The following is a 17,245-nucleotide window of genomic DNA, read 5'->3' as shown; positions in this document are numbered from 1 at the left end:
ATGTCCAGGGGCAGGCTGAACCCTTGCTGGACACTGCGCCTGCCCTGGATGAGTAAGGAAACCCCCAGGGACAGGCTGAACACTGGGGGGTTCACAGCCATAGTCCCCTCCCCTCCCTTAGCTGGAAAGAGCTGAGAACCACCAGGGTATTTCAGGGAAGTTGCCCAGGGTCAGGGAGGTTGGACTCTCCCTCCCAGGGGCTCGGTTCAGGGTAGGGACAGTGAGGTAAGTGCAGGCTTGGCTTCCATCCTCACTTAACACTTGGATATTTTGTTCATCCTGAACTTCTGGCATCCATTTTAACATTTTAAAATATTGCATTAACATAGCGTTCATCTTGGAGACTGAGATTTTGGTGCAGGAGGGGAGTACCTCACTCTCCTCACCCTGATCTTTACGACCTGCTCTGGGCCACTCCCTCCCCTCCTTGCAGTGGGAGCCCAGCAATCAGGCCACACGATTTCCTCTGCTCTGTGAACATTTATTCTTGTGGTGACATCTGGTGACGGGACATGAGAGAGGGAACTCACAGATTCTCTGATGGGGGGGGCATGGTCAGGGCCTGAGTGATGGGCAACAGGGACAGTCGGGAGGGGGACCAGGCTGATCCCCAAGTTCGGAGGGTCCGTGCATGAGCCCCAACACCCGCTGTACAGGTCCTAGCTAGTGGAGGATCAGTGTTCCAGGGCTTAGTGTCCCTGAGCCTGGAGCCTTTGCATCTGTAGGATCTGGCTCAGGATCCGTTGCACGTCTTCATCCATCTGGCCCTGGGGCGGAGGGAACAGAGGGAGAGCCTGGCGCCCCTGCCACTGTACAGACGGGGAAAGAGGACCGGAGGGCGGCCAGGGGTGTAACCAAAGCCAGGGCGGACTCACCTGAATGGCGTATAGGAGGTGGCTCCTATACAAGGCCACCACTGCACTGTGCTCCCTGGCAGCTTCCTGTGGGTATGGCAGATGGACGTTCAGAAAAGCAAGACAAAATGCCCCCTTTGCATTCTGAGCCCCTATTTTGATGGCACGGACCAGTGTGACAGTGCCACTTGACAAAAAATTGCAATATTTTCCTCCCATGCCTGGCACATGTACCCCAGGTTTCTGCGTGCCCCTGAACCCTCTCCTGGGGTCTCTGAATGTGCCCCGTGCAGCTCTCACCTCCAGCTGCCCCTGGAGAGCCTTCACCTGGCCCCGGAGGGCCTCCACCTCAGGGCTGCCTGGGGCTGCTGGCTGGTCCTTCAGCGCCTCCTTAAGACTGAAGACCTCCTTGGAGAGCTCTGTGATCTGGGGTGGGGGTGGGAGGTGTCAGCAGTCACCCTGGTCACCCTGAGCCCAGGGCTCTTACAGCAGCAGTAAGAAAGGTGGGACAGGCTTGCGAGGGAAGGTCACACCTTAGAGGTTAGCAAACTCTGGCCATTGGGCTAAGAATGGTTTTCGTAGTTTTAAATGGTTGGGGGATTAAAAGTCAAAAGGAGAATGCTATTTTGTGACATATGAAAATTAGATCAAATTCACATTTCCATGTTCACACATAAAATTTTATTGGTGCATGGCCACACCCATTCGTGTTCATGTCACCTATGGCTCCTGCTGCAATGGCAGACATGAGCCAAAACCACTGCCTATTGGGTTCTTTACAGGAAAAGTTTGTCGATGCTGTCACATCGCCTCTTGGAGTCTCTAGAAAGGGAAGGCTGATGGAACAGGGGTCAGGAAGCCCGGTGAGGCTGCGGTGGGGTTGTGTCAGACAGCCCTGGGTTTGGGTCCCTCTCTATCCCTTTCTCAAAGGAGATCTTGGGAAGATGATTTAACCCCTCTGAGCCCAGTTTTCTCATCTGTAAAGTAAGAAGAATCATGGTTCTCACCAGTTAACTGATTCTGAGCAGTGATTAGTTTAAACTGCTTGGCAAAGAGCAGGCACTCAATAAATAATAAGCTTTATTATTATTTCTATAGATAAGAGATTCTCAATCAGAGGCCATTCTGCCCCCAGGGGACACTGGGCAATGTCTGGGGGGTGCTGCCAGCATTATGTAGGTGGGGCCAGGGATGCTGCCAACACCCCACAGTGCCCAGGAGAGCCCCCTGCCCCCAGAGAGTGACCTGTCCCTGAATATCAGTAGTGCTGAAAAGAAGAACTCTGCTACAAATAAAGCACAATCTCTACCACAATTTTATCCTCATTTTACAAATGTCAAACTGGGGCTTAGAGAGGTCAAGTGACTCATCCAAGGTCACACAGCAACTCGTGTCTGGGTGACTCTTTGCACTAAAGCACCTGGGGCCTTGGGGATCACATCCACTATCAGGTGACATGCTGTGTAACTTTGAGCCATTCACTTTGCCTCTCAGAGCCTCAGTTTGCTCATCTGGAAGATGGAGATAAAAGTGCTTTCTGGCCCTTAGGGTTGTGAGATTAAAAGTGATGGTGTGTGAAGAACAGCTGAGTCAAAACCAGAGGTCTCTGTTATTATTATTCTCACTATTTGAGAAAGGAACTTGGGAACTTGGGTTTGAACCCTGGAGGAACCATTGCATAGCTGTGTGATCTTGAGCAAGTGGCTTCACCTCTTTGTGTCTCAGTTTCCTCAAATGGGGATAATAAAAGCAATAATCTTATTGGAACTTAATGTGAGGATTAAATGCATTAATCCATATTAAATGCACAACACAGGGCCTGGCATGCAATAAGCACTCAATAAATGTTACTGTGGTAGTAATTAGTGGTTGGAACAGTAGCCTGTGTGTCTGAGCTGTCCCCTTCCTTCTCTGCATCTCAGTGTCCTATCTGGAAAATGGACTCGTTTCCCAGAACCCTTTTAGCTGGGACATTCTTAGATTCCTCCCAACCTCTGTTGAGTGGGGGCCTCTGACTAAGTATAGCAAAAGGGGACTCACCTTCTTGTCCTTCTCTTTGGCCCTGTCCAGGGCCTCCTGGGCGCGGCTCTGGGCCTGGCGTGCCTTCTCGGCCTCAGTACGTAGCCCACGCAGCTGCTGCTCTGCCGTAGCCAGCTGGGCCTCAGCTGCATGCCTTTCACTCTTCATGAATAGCGCCTCACGCTGCACCTGTGGCCCAAGTCCATGTGTGACCCTGAGGACACTTGGACCCCAAGGATGCCTGGACCTCAGAGTTGCTCTGACCTTCTATTTTGGCCTGAGGATATTCAAGCCCATTTTGACCTTGAGGATTTTGATTCAGGGAAGTTCTGAATTCCACAGGGCACTGAACATTCTGACCATGCCAAACACCTCTGATTTGCTAGTGGCCTTAGACAAGGGACTTAACCTCTCTGTGCCTCAGATTCCTCATATGTAAAATGAAGATAATAACAGCCCCCCCCTCCCCCATTTCATAGGGTGGTTGTGAGGATAAAATTAGCAAATATATGGAATATGCTTAAAACAGTGCTTGGCACACAGTAAGTGCTATATTTGAGTTGGTGGTATTATTATTACCACTAATGTTCTTTCCTCTGCCTGTGGTTGAAGACCTGTAGATTTCTTACAAAATGAAAGAAAACTTGAAGAATTTGGATGAGAAACAAACAGATGTCCAAAAGTTGACGACCGTATTTTCACAAAAATATCAAGATCGCAGCAATGTTAGATTTGCAAAAATTGATCCTGGAGGAAACATTGACCTTTACAGAAATAACAGCTCCAGGGAAAAATGGATAGTAATTAGATGTTCCAATTAGTATAGACTGGCACACATTAACAATTTAAATAAATCCTAAACTGATTGATAAATCAAATCAGACTTGTAAATTTTACCCAAAAAGAAGTGCTCATGAGGAAGGTAAAATTGCGGAGACATCCATGAAGATGATCACACTTAGGTTGGACTGTGATCAAGGGTTTAACTGGTTTAAAAGAGGGTGTTCTTGAAGAAAGAATAATTCTGGATGTTATTTATTGATTGCTTGTACTGTCACTGTCCTAAGTAGCTAATATAAGTTAAGCCACTTCATTTTCACGTGAGGATTCAGAATTATTATTATCTCCACTATATGAGTGAGTAAACAGAAGCTCAGAGAGGAAAATGCTTTCCTGATAAATAACGAATGTAGCTTCTTATTTACATATTTGTTAAAACAGTTCCCAGTTTTCTCTTGTTTTGTTTTGTTTTTAAGAAAAAACATGAAGTCAAAAGGTCCATCATCAGGGACAAAATAAATATTCCATGGGTTAAAAAACCCACAAAACTCAGCATCAAAATCTACTGGGTTCAAAATGAGATAAGAAATCCGTGTCTGATGCCCTCCTCCAGAATGGGTTGAAGCATCAAAATGATCATAAGATAAAATGACAATCTCAAAAAAGCCAGCTGTAAAAAACCATAGGGTCATTTTGACCAGCAGAGAAAATGGGGCATTTGGTAAAAACATCAAGGCAAAACCCCCAATTCAGCCCTGGCCAGTGTGGCTCAGTGGTAGAGCATCAGCCCGAGCACAGAAGAGTCACAGGTTCAATTCCCAGTTGAGAGCATGTACTTGAGGCAACCAATCAATGTGATGTTTCTCTCTCACATCAATGTTTCTTTCTTTCTCTCTCCCTCCCTCAATCCCTTCTACTTTCTCTGGAAAAGCAATGGAAAAAACATCCTCAGGTGAAGATTAACAACAACAACAACAAACCACAATTCACTACTTGCAAAAAGAATGAGTAAACACTGATCCCCACCTCGCACCATACATACAATCAGAGCCAAAGCATAAACAGGATTATGAAACGAAAACAATAAAGATGCTGGCAGAAAACATATGAGAATATCTCCATGACTTTGGTACAAATTGGTTTTATAAAATAATTGCAAAAAGTACTAACCATTAGAAAAAATGATAGGGTCGAAACGGCCAAAGGATTTAAAGAAGAAAATATAAACAAAAGAAAAAAAAAGAGAGAAAAAAGGAAGAAGAAAAGGCAAGTTGAAACATCCAGGAGGTCAGAATGGCAGCAGGGTCAAAGGTCGACCTAGAAACACTGGCAGGATCTTGTCTGTAGGATTAAAATCTATGGGACTGAAACCCCCCTTGGCTGTAGGATCAAAACAGATGCCCAAGTGGCTGCTGGGTGTGACTGGTAGGGGCCTGGCCATGCTCACCTGGAAGACTTCGGCGCTGGTCTTCTCGTGGCGGCGTCCTAGCTCCTCCAGCTGCCCCTCCAGCCGGGCCACGTCCGCCCGAAGCGCGCCCACTATGCGCTCGTGCTCCAAGCGGGCTACACTGCCCACGCGCTCCCGCTCCAGCTCTGCCCGCAGCCGGGCAGCCTCCTTGCCTGTGGCCACCACCTCCTGCTCCAGGCTGGCCGCCCGGCCCCGCAGCTCGAGGGCCTCCTCCTGCAGCCGGTGATGCTCAGAGGCTGGCACTGCTGACTGGCGGAGCACCTCCGAGGCCTCGCGCAGCTCCGCCAGGCCCCGCCGAGCCTCCTCACAGGCCGCGGCCAGCTCAGCAGCCCGGGTCTCTGCTGCTTCTCGAGCTTGACTCAGCTCAGCGGCCGCTGCCCGCTGTTGTTCCTCAGTGGCCGTGGAGGTGGCCAGCTGCTCCCGTAGCACCTCCAGCTCCCGGATTTGCTCCAGCCGCACCTCCTCCCGCTGGGCCAGCTCTGCCCGCAGGCCCCGAGCCTCCTCCTCGGCCAGCAGCCTGCCTGCTCGGGCCTCATCCAGGCAGGCCAAGGTGGCCTCCAGCTCCCGGAGGCGAGAGTCCCGTTCTCGGAGGTCCTCCCGGGCCTGCTCCAGGGCAGCTCGCAGCTGGACCATGTCACCACTGCCTCCACCACCAACCCCACTGCCCTCGGCTTCAGCCTCTGTAGCCTCGCCCTTGCCACGGGCTGCCTCCAGCTCTGTGGCTGCCTCCCTCTCCCGCTGCCAGAGTGCCTCCTCCAAGCCACGAATCCTAGTCTCCAGTTCAGCTTGCAGCTTTTCCGAGGCCTCAGCAGCACCAGGGTGTAGGACAGAGCCATTGGGGACTCTAGGGGTGGTGGCCTCCACTCCCCTGGCCTCCATGTCTGTGGTCTCTGCATCTGTGAGCCTTCCTTCCACAGCACCCACTCCATTGGCCTTCATTTCTGGTGCCTCTACTTTCATGTTTGTGGCCTCTGTTCCTGTGGCCTGTGTTTCCAGGTTCTCTCCTTCTTCTAGAGATTTCGTTTTTGTGACCTCAGCCTCTGTAACCTTTGTTTCTAAGGCCTCGGCTCCCGCACCCTCTGTTTCCATGGCCAGAGTGTCCATGGGTTTTGTTTCCATGACCTCGGTTCCTGTGGATGCTGCTTCCAAAGTCCTGGCTTCCGCAGCTTCAATGTCTGCAGTCTCCTCGTCTGTGGTCTCAACTCCATTAACTTTGGTTTCTGGAGCCACGATGCCATCAAGTTCCATTTCTGTTGGCCCATTTTGGGTGGTCTTGGCTCCTGTGTCCTTGCGCTCCCCGGGGGTTACCTTCTGTTCTCTGGGGGTCCCCTGTGCTTCCTGCTGCTCCAGGGCCCGCACAGCCTCGGCGTGCTGCCTGCGCAGCTGGTCAAACTCAGCCCGGAGAGAGTCATAGAGAGCCAAAGGGATGACCTCTGCTGAGCCATTTGCCTCCATTTCATCCTTCTCAAAGCTCTCTAGGATCTGGAGGTGGAGGTGGGGGTGGGGGTGGGGAGGGAGCTGGCGGGAGCTGAAGTGGCCATGGGGGCACAGGGCAGCCTTGCCACCTTCCCTGACCATGGACTTGGCCACATGCCACTCCAACCCCCTGGGGGAGCAATCCCTCAGCTCTGTCCCCAGCCCACTCTACCAGGCCTTGTTTCCCACCTGGACCTTTTCCATCAGCTCCTGGTTCTGTCTGGTGAGGGTGGCCACCTGCTCCTGCAGCGAGGCCAAGAGCTCCTGGGCTGACGGGCTTAGCTGCTTGGAGGGCAGCATCTCGGCCCCTGGCAGCGGCACAGAGTCAGACCCTGGGGTTCCAAACCACAGGGGATGGAAGCTGGGGTCTAGGGCGGTGCTTTGGGGCCCCCAGGGCATGTGAAATAAATAACAAGTGAGGGCCAACCTTCCTTTCAGCTTCAAACTCTCTCCATGCCTGTGGGTAAAAGCTCCCTCTCCTGGGACCCCAGGGACCAGGTGTGTGGGGGTGCATGGGGGGAAGATAAGGTAAGGGCTCACCTGGAAAGTCAGGCAGCTCACCCTCCTCATCCTTCAGGGTGGCCACGTCATAGCTGGTGTTCTCCCGCTCATTCTGAAAGGGGGCCCAAAGTCTGGTTTGGGGTCCTGCCCCCCACCTCAACAACCCCCAGGAATCTAGAATGGACAGAGGTGTTCATGGGTCTGTTTGACTCCCCACAATCATCAAACTGGCTGTGGCCCACAAGTTTTAATTGAGTGCCTACTGTGTGCCTAGGACTATGCTGGACTCCCAGGAAGATTAGTAAATGGCCCAATCACTGCCCGAGTGTGTGTCCATAACCCCAATGACTGGGGTTGTACATGCAGCTGGACACAAGGGACTGAGAGAGAGATGGTGGGTGCATCCTTGCGAGGGTGCATCTATATGGTTTGAGGCTGCAGTGTGCAGTAAGCACGTGTATGCGTGTGTGTGTGCCCTATGCGCCATGGTTCTTGCCTTTCCTGTGTGAGTTCCTGTGACAGTGTGTGATTCTGCACTTGTGTTTCAGTCTGTTGTGTGTTTGTGGTTGCATTTTGAATGTGTATATGAATATGTTTGTGTAATTATGTATTTTGAGAAATATGTGTGTGTATATGTGTTTGTGGGTGTGCCATCTGTGTGTGTGATTGGATGAGAAGTTTATTGTATGCACATTTTGTGATACGTGTGTGATTGTGCTTCCATGGATCTGTTTGTTGTCTGTTTGCCTGTTATATGTGTAAGACCACACGCATATGAGTGTGGCTGTTCATCTGTATGTGTGTGCGTGTGTGTGATTGTATGTTTTGGAAACTGTCCATTATGTGTATGTTATCTGTCTGTGGTTGTGTTTGTATGTTTGTCTGTTGTGTGTGTGTTTGCATGTGTGTGAGACTGTATGTGCATTAGTGTGGTTATCATGTAACTGATTTGAGAGAGGCTCCGCCCCTGGAAGCCCCACCCTCACTCTCCACCCAGCCCACCTCCAGCAGGGACAGCCGGCTCTGCAAACTTTCCACCTCCCGTCCCAGACTCTCCTTCTCCTCCTGCTTCTCTGCCAGCAGCTGCTGTAGCTCTTGCACCTGGAGGAGGGTGGTGGAGGCTCAGCCGGGCTCCAGGAAGAAACACTGGGCAGCTGGGAGGCTGGCTTTCCCGACCTTCCACCTACCTGTCTCTCCAGGCTGTGAAGGGAGCTGGCCTCTGCCTCTGGCAGCTTATGAAAGAAGTGGGGAGAGAACTTAGATCTGGGCTGGGGGCCTCACTGGCCCACCTCCTTAGTAGCCCTCCATCTCAACCACAGACACCCGCTGTGCAACTATTTGCACGCCCAGCACTGCTCAGCCCGCTCACTCATTACTTAGTACTTGCTGAGTACCTACTTCGTGCCAGACCCTGCTTTTGACCACTCACTCATTCACTATTTGTCCATCCTATAAATATTTATCAAGCATCTCCTGTGAGCCAGGTACCATTAACTATGCTTTCCCTCGTGGGCTTATAATTGAATGAGTAGACATGAATAAAATATATAGCATGTCCAATAGCCATAAGTGCTTTACATAAAAATAAAGGGAACTGGGCCCTGGCTGGTGTGGCTCAATTGGTTGGGTGTTTTCCCATGCACCAAAAGGTTACCAGTTCAATTCCAGGTCTGGGCACATGCCAGAGTTTCAGGCTTGTTTCCCGGTAGGGGGAGTGCAGGAGGCAGCAGATTGATGTTTTTCTCTCTCTCCCTCTCCCTCTCCCTCTCCCTTCCTCTCTAAAAATCAATAAAAAATATTGTTTTTAATAAAGGGGACTGGGAAGTGAATAGAAGAGCATTACAATTTTAAATAAGGTGGGCAGGGAAAGTATATTTGACAAGGAATCTTTGAGCAAAGACCTGAAAGAGATAAGGGAGGGAGCCATGGAGAGATCTGAGAGAAGAGTGTTCCAGGCAAAGAGCACAGCACATGCAAAGGCCCTGGGGCAGAATTGTGCCTGATGTGTTGGAGGAACAGCGAGGAGGCTCATGAGGCTAGAGCAGAGTGAGTGATTGGAAGAGAGGGAGGAGGTGAGGGTGGGGAGGTAGGAGCAGGCTTCCCTCCAGAATTGCACCTCACCCCAGACAAAGCCCCAGCCTGTGTTCCTGCTGCTCCTCACCTCCTGCTTCCTCCGTTCCTGGTGCTGCTCCAGGCCCCGGATCTTCTGAAGCAGACGGCCCTTCTCCTGTCTCAGCCGTACAATCTCCTCATAGGCATCACGATCATCCTGTCCCCCAACCCCAGGACCCACCACTTTTACATGAGGCTCAAGGGCTGGTTTCATGCTGTGGTGTGCAGTGAGTACTCATCCCATATGTGAGCAGGATCTTCCTCCCCCATTCCTACTCCTGCAGACACCCCCCATTCTTACCCATGGCCAGGGTATCTCTCACCGGCATAGGGATGCTGGTAGGGGGCTGAGGTGCCTTCCGCTTCTTGGGAGCCCCTCGCTTCTCATGGCTGGACACAGAGTTCTGGTGGGAGGGAGCGAAGAAACACATGGGAGACGTGCCAGCCTCCCACCCAGAGAAGTGAACCCACATAGCCCACTCTGTCACCAGCTCAAACTCTGCCCTCGCTTCCTGTGTGATCCTAAGCAAGTCCCTGCCTCTGTCTGGTCCTCACTTATCCCAGCATAAAAGGGGATGAGACCATGTTCCCAGAGAGTTCCAGATCTTTTGCTTTACTTTCTGCTCCTCTCTGTGACTTAGGACTTTCCCCAGCTAGACCAGACAGTCTCCAAGTGACCTTTCCCTGTGGAACTGAGGTGCTGTAAGCTGGGAGAGGGAAAGAGGCAGACCTGCCTCCTCCCCTGACTACATCAGTCCTCACCAGTCTCAGTCCCCCTCACCACCTCACCCCAGTTCCATGATGTGACCTCATCCCCACAATGTTCTCACCCAGTTCTGAGTTATGCTGTGGGTGATGCTGCCACTTGGTGGCAATGTACCCTGAAGGTAGCATTCTTCTCAAACAGGTCCTTTCGAGTCATAACCCTGTGGCAGGGGTCCATCTCTTCCTTCTCTTCCCACAGAGTTTAGGGCCAGGGGAAGGCAGTGTGTGCACAGGGGGGGGACTCGCTCACTGCGTAGAGATCCATACCTGAGATGATGCCTCGCCTGACTCATCCTCTAGGGGGGCAGGGGAGAAAGAAAAACAGGGTCAGGCACTGTGTTCTAGGGAATCCCCCCCCCCCAGGAAGGGCATTAGTGAACCCAGGGGACCTATGGGGGATCTCCTGATTGCCCAAGAATCAGAACTTTTACATTGGGAATCAACCACATTGGCAGAATACTGATAGGAGAGGCCTTGAAACTCAAAAAAGAGAGGACAGTGACATCTCTAGGATGGGGCAAATGAGATGTCAATTCTTAGAAAAGATAAAGACCCAAGAATAAGAACGACCCAGGAAAGCAGAGTGGACCACTAGACTGTTCTAAAAGTGCTGGTGCTCCTTGAAACTGTCCCAATTAGGATCAGGGAAGCCAAGAAGCCTCCTCTAATGCAGCATATAGGGATACCTTGAAACTATCCACAGTAGGAAGAGAAAGGGGTAGCAAGAAACTGCCTAGAAAGAGGGTGCCTGGAATTGCTTAGAGGCGGGGCTTGCATACCGCTGGGTGGTGAGGGGCGCTGGGCCGCCTCCTGCAGGAGGTGCAGGATAAGTTTGTCCCCTGCCAGGGTGCCATAGTGAGCAGCGTCCTGGCCCAGCGCGTCGGTGATGCCTGGCTGGGCCCCTCCCTGCAGCAGCACCTCCACTGTTTCAGGGCTGGCCCCCTCACAGGCCAGCATGAGGGCGGTCCTAACAGGAGAGGGGGCTACTGAGAGGGTAGGACATCCTTAAACCCCCACGCCTCCCTCAACACCACCCTGGGTTGAGGGAGGAGGCCAACTAGATCCCCCCAACTAGGTATGTTAAGAAGCTTCAGAATGTTACACAGCACACAGTGGGATGGCTAGGAGGAGAGATGCTCACCTGCCCTGCAGGTCCTGGTCATTCACAGCAGCCCCCTGCTGCAGGAGGAGGCGGCACAGGTCTGTATGACACATCTGGGCTGCTATGATGAGGGGCGTTGTACCCAACTGGTGGGAGTTGGGGGAGGAATGAAACATCAGAGACTGACCCTGGGAGGTGGGAAAGTCCCTATATAACTGCCCCTGAGCTGCACTTGAAGCTTTTCCACACTTTTCAAAGGGTGCCTGGGATGCTACCACTTGGTGGCAGCGTATGTCAAGTACAGTATCCTTCCCCCAAAGATCCCAGAGGCTCACCCGGTCGCGGGGATTCAGATGTGCCTTGAAGGAGCAGAGCATTTCTGAGCAAGAGATGCAGCCACCAGCCGCTGGAAACAGAGAAAAGGATGGCATGGAGGTAGGGTAAAGCTTAGACATATCCTGGGAGCCTTTTGTCTGGGTGTGATTCTTATATTTCATGAGAAATTCCCACTTCCCCTGAAAGATCAATAACAAAAGTCTGAATCCTGTTTTACAGTTGAGGAGACTGAGGCCCAACCAGGTCCACGGTCACCCAGTGAGGTTGGAAGCAGAGGCACGATTAGGACCCTGGTCTGTTAACTCCCAGTCCCAAGCTCGTTCCACATTCCTTTGTGGTTCTCTCTTAAGGTAGAACTGTGGGATGCTTTTCATATATTTCCCCTCTTTGATTCACCTAGCATTTATTGTGTACCTACTATGTACCAAACCCTCAGAGTGTTAATGTTTACCAGAGGGATCACACCTCAGCTGAGGTTGGGCAGGCTTCTCAAGGTTTGATCTGAGTTCTGAGTTTCAAAGGTGAAAGGGGGAAGGTAGAGGTTACTGCATGGGCAGGGGTCCTGAAGTGGAAGCTGGGTAAGGTCGACGTGGGAAGTGGTATGGATGAACTTCCATACTGTGACCAAAGGCACTGACACACCACTAAGTGGCAGCATACTCCATCTGTGGAGAATTTTAAACCAGTGAATAAAACTCTAAAGCAGACCCAAATTTATTCTGTGTTCCCAAGAGGAGAGACATTTTTGGACTCATCAGTGAAAGTCATTCCAGAATCTCATGGGCATGGTGGGCAGACAAAGGGCTGGGTTCTGGCTCAAGTGGGTAGGATCGGATAAGTATAAATGCTGCTCAGACCCTTGGCCTTCCTGGACTCCCTAGGAGTTCTTCCAAGGAAATTACCCTCTGGTCATACCCCTATCATCCTCCCCCAGGCCTAGCATACAGTAGGCTGTGCTTTGGGGTCAGATGGCCTAGGTCCTCCCTACTTTTTTGTGGGTGAGCCTCAATCACCTTGTCTATTCAATGGGATCATTACCTGTGGCTCAAAGAGTCACTGAGGCACAGTGCCTGACACACAGTAGGTGCTCAGTAAGGAAAAAGGAGAAGGAAGGCAGGTCCCCAAGGCATTGGGTAGAATAACACCCAAGCCTAGCACCCTCTGGGCCATGGTGCGCAGGGCAAGGCTGGGCTGCACCCACCTGCATGATGCAAGGCCGTCCACCCACTGCTGTCCACAATATCCACCACGCAGGATGCCTGCGGAGGGGGTCAGGTCAGTTCAGGAGCCTCCTTGTTGCTGGTTTCTTTAGGAACTGCCCCTCCTTGGCTCTGCTATATTTCAGGCTCCTTGCCTCACCCCTTCCTCCCCTCCCACTTACCTGCTCTGTGGAGCCCGTCTCCTCATGAACCTCTGAGTGACTCTTAGCTTTTATAAAAGTTGGTGAGAAAAAAGCTCAGAAGCAGCTGAGGGTTTGGGGGGTAGATGGGAGCTCTAAGAGTACCTGTGTCCAAGAAAGTACCTAGGGTTTGGGAGAAACTGGGGCCCAGGAAATATCTGATATTGGGAGTATATCTTATTTGTGGGAAGTATCTGGACACTCAGGGAGTATCTAGTTATCCAAGGAGTAGCTCAGGAGTAAAAGGGGCAAGGAATATCTAGGATTCAGGGAACACATGGGGGTTCAGGGAACTGCTGTAACCCAGGAACAGTCAGGGCAGAGGGGTATCTGGGGTTCAGGGTGTATCTGAGACAAGAGAAAAAATGACCTGTAGCAGTTGCTTCAAGCACTGTGGGTGCCCATACTTGGCGGCCAGGTGGAGGGCATTGTAACCTAAAAGGGAGAAAGGATTTACTAGGGCTCCGGGTACTCAAGGAGCTCTGGCTGCTCCCTAACCTGTGTCAGCTTTTTGTGATGATTCAGGTTCCCTGTGTCTAGCACGTCCCCAAACCTAAGTATTTCTCAAAACCATGCTACTCCCTGTGGTCAGAGACTCTCCAAGTCCCAGCTAGTCTATGTCCCAGACAATCTCATCTCAGTTACACTCCACACCCACCCACTCCCCAAGCCCTACTGCCCCAGCTACTTCCCATATCCCCAGCCACGCTAAATGCCCAGCTACACAGAAGCACCAGCGATGCCCCTCAGAATCCAGTTTTCTGCATGTCCCAGCTAATCCATGCACCCTTGCTGTCCCGTATGCCAGCCATGTCCCCGTCGTTGATACTCTACAGACCCACTGTGTGATATGCCACACATCCTGGCACGATGCCTGAAGCTTCACACATGGCTATGCCCTATGTCTAGTTACTCCCTGAGCCCCAATTTCTCCTTTTGGCCATGCAATATATCTACCTCAGTTATTCCCTCAGGTACCTAGTTAAGTCAGAAACCCAGAGTCTCCTTCTGTTCCAGCTATTCCCGGAGCTTCAGCTCCCTCTAAATCCCGGCTACTCTACATAGTCAGACGCCTCCTCCAAACTTATTATTCTCAAGCTCACACACTCCTCTGTTCCAACTACTCCCTCTGACTCAACCACTCCCTGAGTCCCAGCTACTCCTCAAGTTGACTCACCTTGCTTGGTGACAGCCATGGTCCCTGTCCTTGGGCACCGCAGTCTGACATGCCCCTGTGACACCCTGAGGGCACTAAAAGGAACCCCCCCCCCCCTTTTTCAGCAAGACACTGAGGACATGAAGCAGGGCCTGGCTGGACCCTCAGGCTGGGCACCTGGTCTGAGTCCCCCTCTCCCCTGGGGCCTGGTCGGCAGTACCTGCCCCGTCTGTGCTCATGACGTTGGCGCCGTGTGCCAGCATCACCTCCAGACAGCTGGCTGCACCCCTCATAGCTGCCAGGTGGAATCTGGAGGTCAGAGGTGAGGGGTAAGCAGCAGGGTGGCCACCCCTCAGCCATCATACCCCCCAGGCATGGACACTCACGCGGACTTGCCCTCGGGGTCCAGCTTCGTGGGTACCAGGCCCTTGCGGATGATGAGGGAGGCCACCCGGGCGGCATCGTTGCCCTCCACAGCCTGCAGCAGCCGCTCATCGCTTCTGCCCCAGTCCTGGCTCTGTGGGGCACACCCAGGGGACCATGGGGCTGGGCAGCCACTGCCCCTCCCCACTCCCTTGGGCAGGGGCTCTGGCCTCTCACCGCCCACCCCTGGGCACTTGCCTGGCGCCTGACTCTGGCTGCCGGCTTCGGGATGGGGCAGGGACCACAGGGTGGGCAGGAGCCAAGGTCGGTGGGGCTGAGGCGCAGCTGCAGGGGGAGGTGGTCTTGGGTGGGGGCCTGAGACAGTGTCCTCCAAGCCTGTGCCTCCCAGCATCTGTTCTCATTGCCCCAAATGTCCATCCAACGCCCAGTGCCAGCATCCTCCCACTAAACCAGCCCAGATAAGCCCCCAGCATCTTTCCTAAAATTGTCCCCATGCTTAGGCCCCCAGCCTGTCCCTTAGCGAGCAGCCTCCTTTCCAACATCACCCCATCAAAATGACCCATGCATCTTACCCTCAGAAGTCTTCCCATAGGAACCCCTGAAAGTATTCCTTTAAACATCCCTCATAACCATCCTCTGCCATCTATCCTTCTACCACCCCACCCCCCAATGCCACAATTGTCATCCAAATGTCCTCCAAGATCTATCCCTTAAACCATAGCCTGAAATGCTTTCCAAAATGCCTTCCCAAAGTTCTTGATGGGTTTTCCAAAATCGTTCCCCTAAATGACCCCATTGTCTGTCCCAAAAATGTCCTCCCTGCAAATCTCTCAAATGTCCTCTGAAACTGTTCTCCAAATGTCAGTATCTTTCTCCAAAACACTGTTCCCTAAAATAGTATCCAAATTATCCCCCAAATGACCCCGTCCAAAACTGTTCTCTGAAACTGTCCCTTAAAATGCCCTCTCAATTATCCTAAGTGTCCCCCATCTGTCCTCAAAGTCCCCATCTGTCTCCCCAAAAGCCTTATCCACCCGCCCACTTCTGCCCCCTCCCAGCTCATCTTTCCCGGGTCTGGGCGTGGGGAGGGGTGGGAGAGTCTAGGCTCCGAGCGAACAGGGAGGGGGTGGGGAGGGGCAGGGTGGGGGTAGGAAGGAGAGTTAGGACCCAGTCCCTCTGGCTCCCTCCGGGCCCCCTCCCCTGGCCTACCGCAAAGGAGGTGGCGGTGGCGCACAGACACAGCTGCTTCATGGCATCTCTCTGGCCACAGGGGCCGGAGGGCGGGGCAGGCACTGCCAGAGCTCGGAGATCTGGCCAAGCAGTGCTGCCAAACCTAGCGCCACCCCTCCCTACCCTCCTCACCCGCTTGCTTGCCCTCCTCCCGGTGTCCTTTCCCCCAAGGTGTGGGGGAGAGCCAGGGAGGGGGCTGGGCGGGCCAGTGGGGGAAGGGTGAGGTGGGGGGTGGGCAGGGAGGGGTGCCACCCTGGCCCCGCCTGACCTGATTGCCAGGAGAAGGCAGCCAAGGGGCCTGGCTCCCTCATCCCTGCGGGCTGCCCACTGGATCTCCAAGGACCTGCCTACTTGTGTGGTCTCCACCTCCCTCAGGCTGGCCTGGTCTGCAGGTGAGTCTTGGTCTGGGTCTGGATAGACAGAGTCTCCTGCTGCCACCTGGACACCCTGCTCACTCGCCAACTCCCTCATTCACACCCGTCACTCATTTGCTCACTCATCCCCCATCCATCCATTCACGCATCCACCAGTGGGCTCTGCAGTTGGAGAGACATGAATTTAAATCCAGGGCCCCACTCCCTGCATGCCCATAGGTACTGTCACTCCATAAGATACTTACCTGCTTCAGACTTCACTTTCCTCATCTGGGAAATGGGTTCCATAATAAACAGTTGCTACTGCAGAGGGTATTGGAGGACCACATGAGATACTATATGCAAAGCACTCAGCACAGTGCCTGGCAGATAGTAAATGTGCCATAAATGTGGATTCACTCATCCAAAAAAGATGTGATTGGGTCTGTTGCATATCTAATGCTGAATCCTGGGGATGAGGGACATAGTAGGTGCTCAGTTAAATCACTGAAAGGCAGAGAGGACACAGCCTCTGGCTCTAACTCCAAGGGACTGGCTTATCCAGAGAGGAGACTGAAATGGATCTCCTGGCTCAGGCCTTGGATTTCCAACTGCCCTTGGCCTGTCCTCTTGAACAGGCCCCCACAGGGTGCCATGGGCACCGCTGTCCCCCCAGGGGCTTAAGCCAAGTTTTGGCATCATCTGACCCCTCACTCTCACTGCACACACAACCTACCAGCCAACCCCACTGGCTGTAAACTACGATCGGGTCCACCCCTTCTTGCTGGTGGCCCAGCCCATCACCAAAGTTTCCATGTGGGGACACCTCCTCCCTAGCCTTCCACTGTTTGCCCTCATCCCCTTGGTTCCTCATCTTCCAGCTTCCTAAAGCCTGCATCAGGTCCTCTTTCCTGCCTGCTCCAAAGCCTCCCTCGATCTCGCTCAGCATAAAATGCTCATAAGGCCCAGGAAGCTCTATGGCAGAGGGTCTGCAAACTGGTCCTGAGGTAAATCCCACCCCTGCCTGGTTTGTCAGGCTCCAGAGTTCAGAATGGATTTTACACTTATAAGTGGTTGGGGAAGAAATCAAAAGAAGAAGAATATCTTGTGACATGAGAAAATCATGTGAAATTTACATTTTGGTGTTCATAAATAAAGTTTTATTGGGACAGAGCCATACCCATCCATTAAAGACAGTCTATGGCTGCTCCCAAGCTGCAATGGAACAACTGAAGCTGGAGGGTCCAAGAAGCCAAAAATATTTTCTGTCTGATCCTTGATAGGAAAAATGTGCCCACCCCTGCACAAAA

At 52.5% G+C, this 17,245-nt stretch overlaps 1 protein-coding gene across 1 annotated transcript; it reads right to left on the bottom strand.

Moving 5' to 3' along the window:
- Window positions 1–753: 753 nt before the first annotated feature.
- On the bottom strand, window positions 754–15,603 carry ANKRD24 (ankyrin repeat domain 24). Its single transcript, XM_087816001.1, is given in 22 exon segments — window positions 754–796; window positions 798–827; window positions 829–941; window positions 1,155–1,280; window positions 2,895–3,062; window positions 5,101–6,603; window positions 6,787–6,965; window positions 7,138–7,210; window positions 8,101–8,199; window positions 8,286–8,330; window positions 9,260–9,367; window positions 9,534–9,614; window positions 10,243–10,271; window positions 10,755–10,942; window positions 11,117–11,223; window positions 11,413–11,483; window positions 12,615–12,672; window positions 13,183–13,247; window positions 14,189–14,277; window positions 14,355–14,485; window positions 14,590–14,676; window positions 15,562–15,603. Coding segments are annotated over 22 exon segments (3,435 nt in total).
- Between the last annotated feature and the right edge of the window lie 1,642 nt (window positions 15,604–17,245).

The sequence above is a fragment of the Miniopterus natalensis genome, chromosome 4, assembly GCF_054644295.1.
Source record: "Miniopterus natalensis isolate mMinNat1 chromosome 4, mMinNat1.hap1, whole genome shotgun sequence".
NCBI classification, from domain to species: domain Eukaryota; kingdom Metazoa; phylum Chordata; class Mammalia; order Chiroptera; family Miniopteridae; genus Miniopterus; species Miniopterus natalensis.
This window is presented reverse-complemented; position numbering and strand designations above follow the sequence as displayed.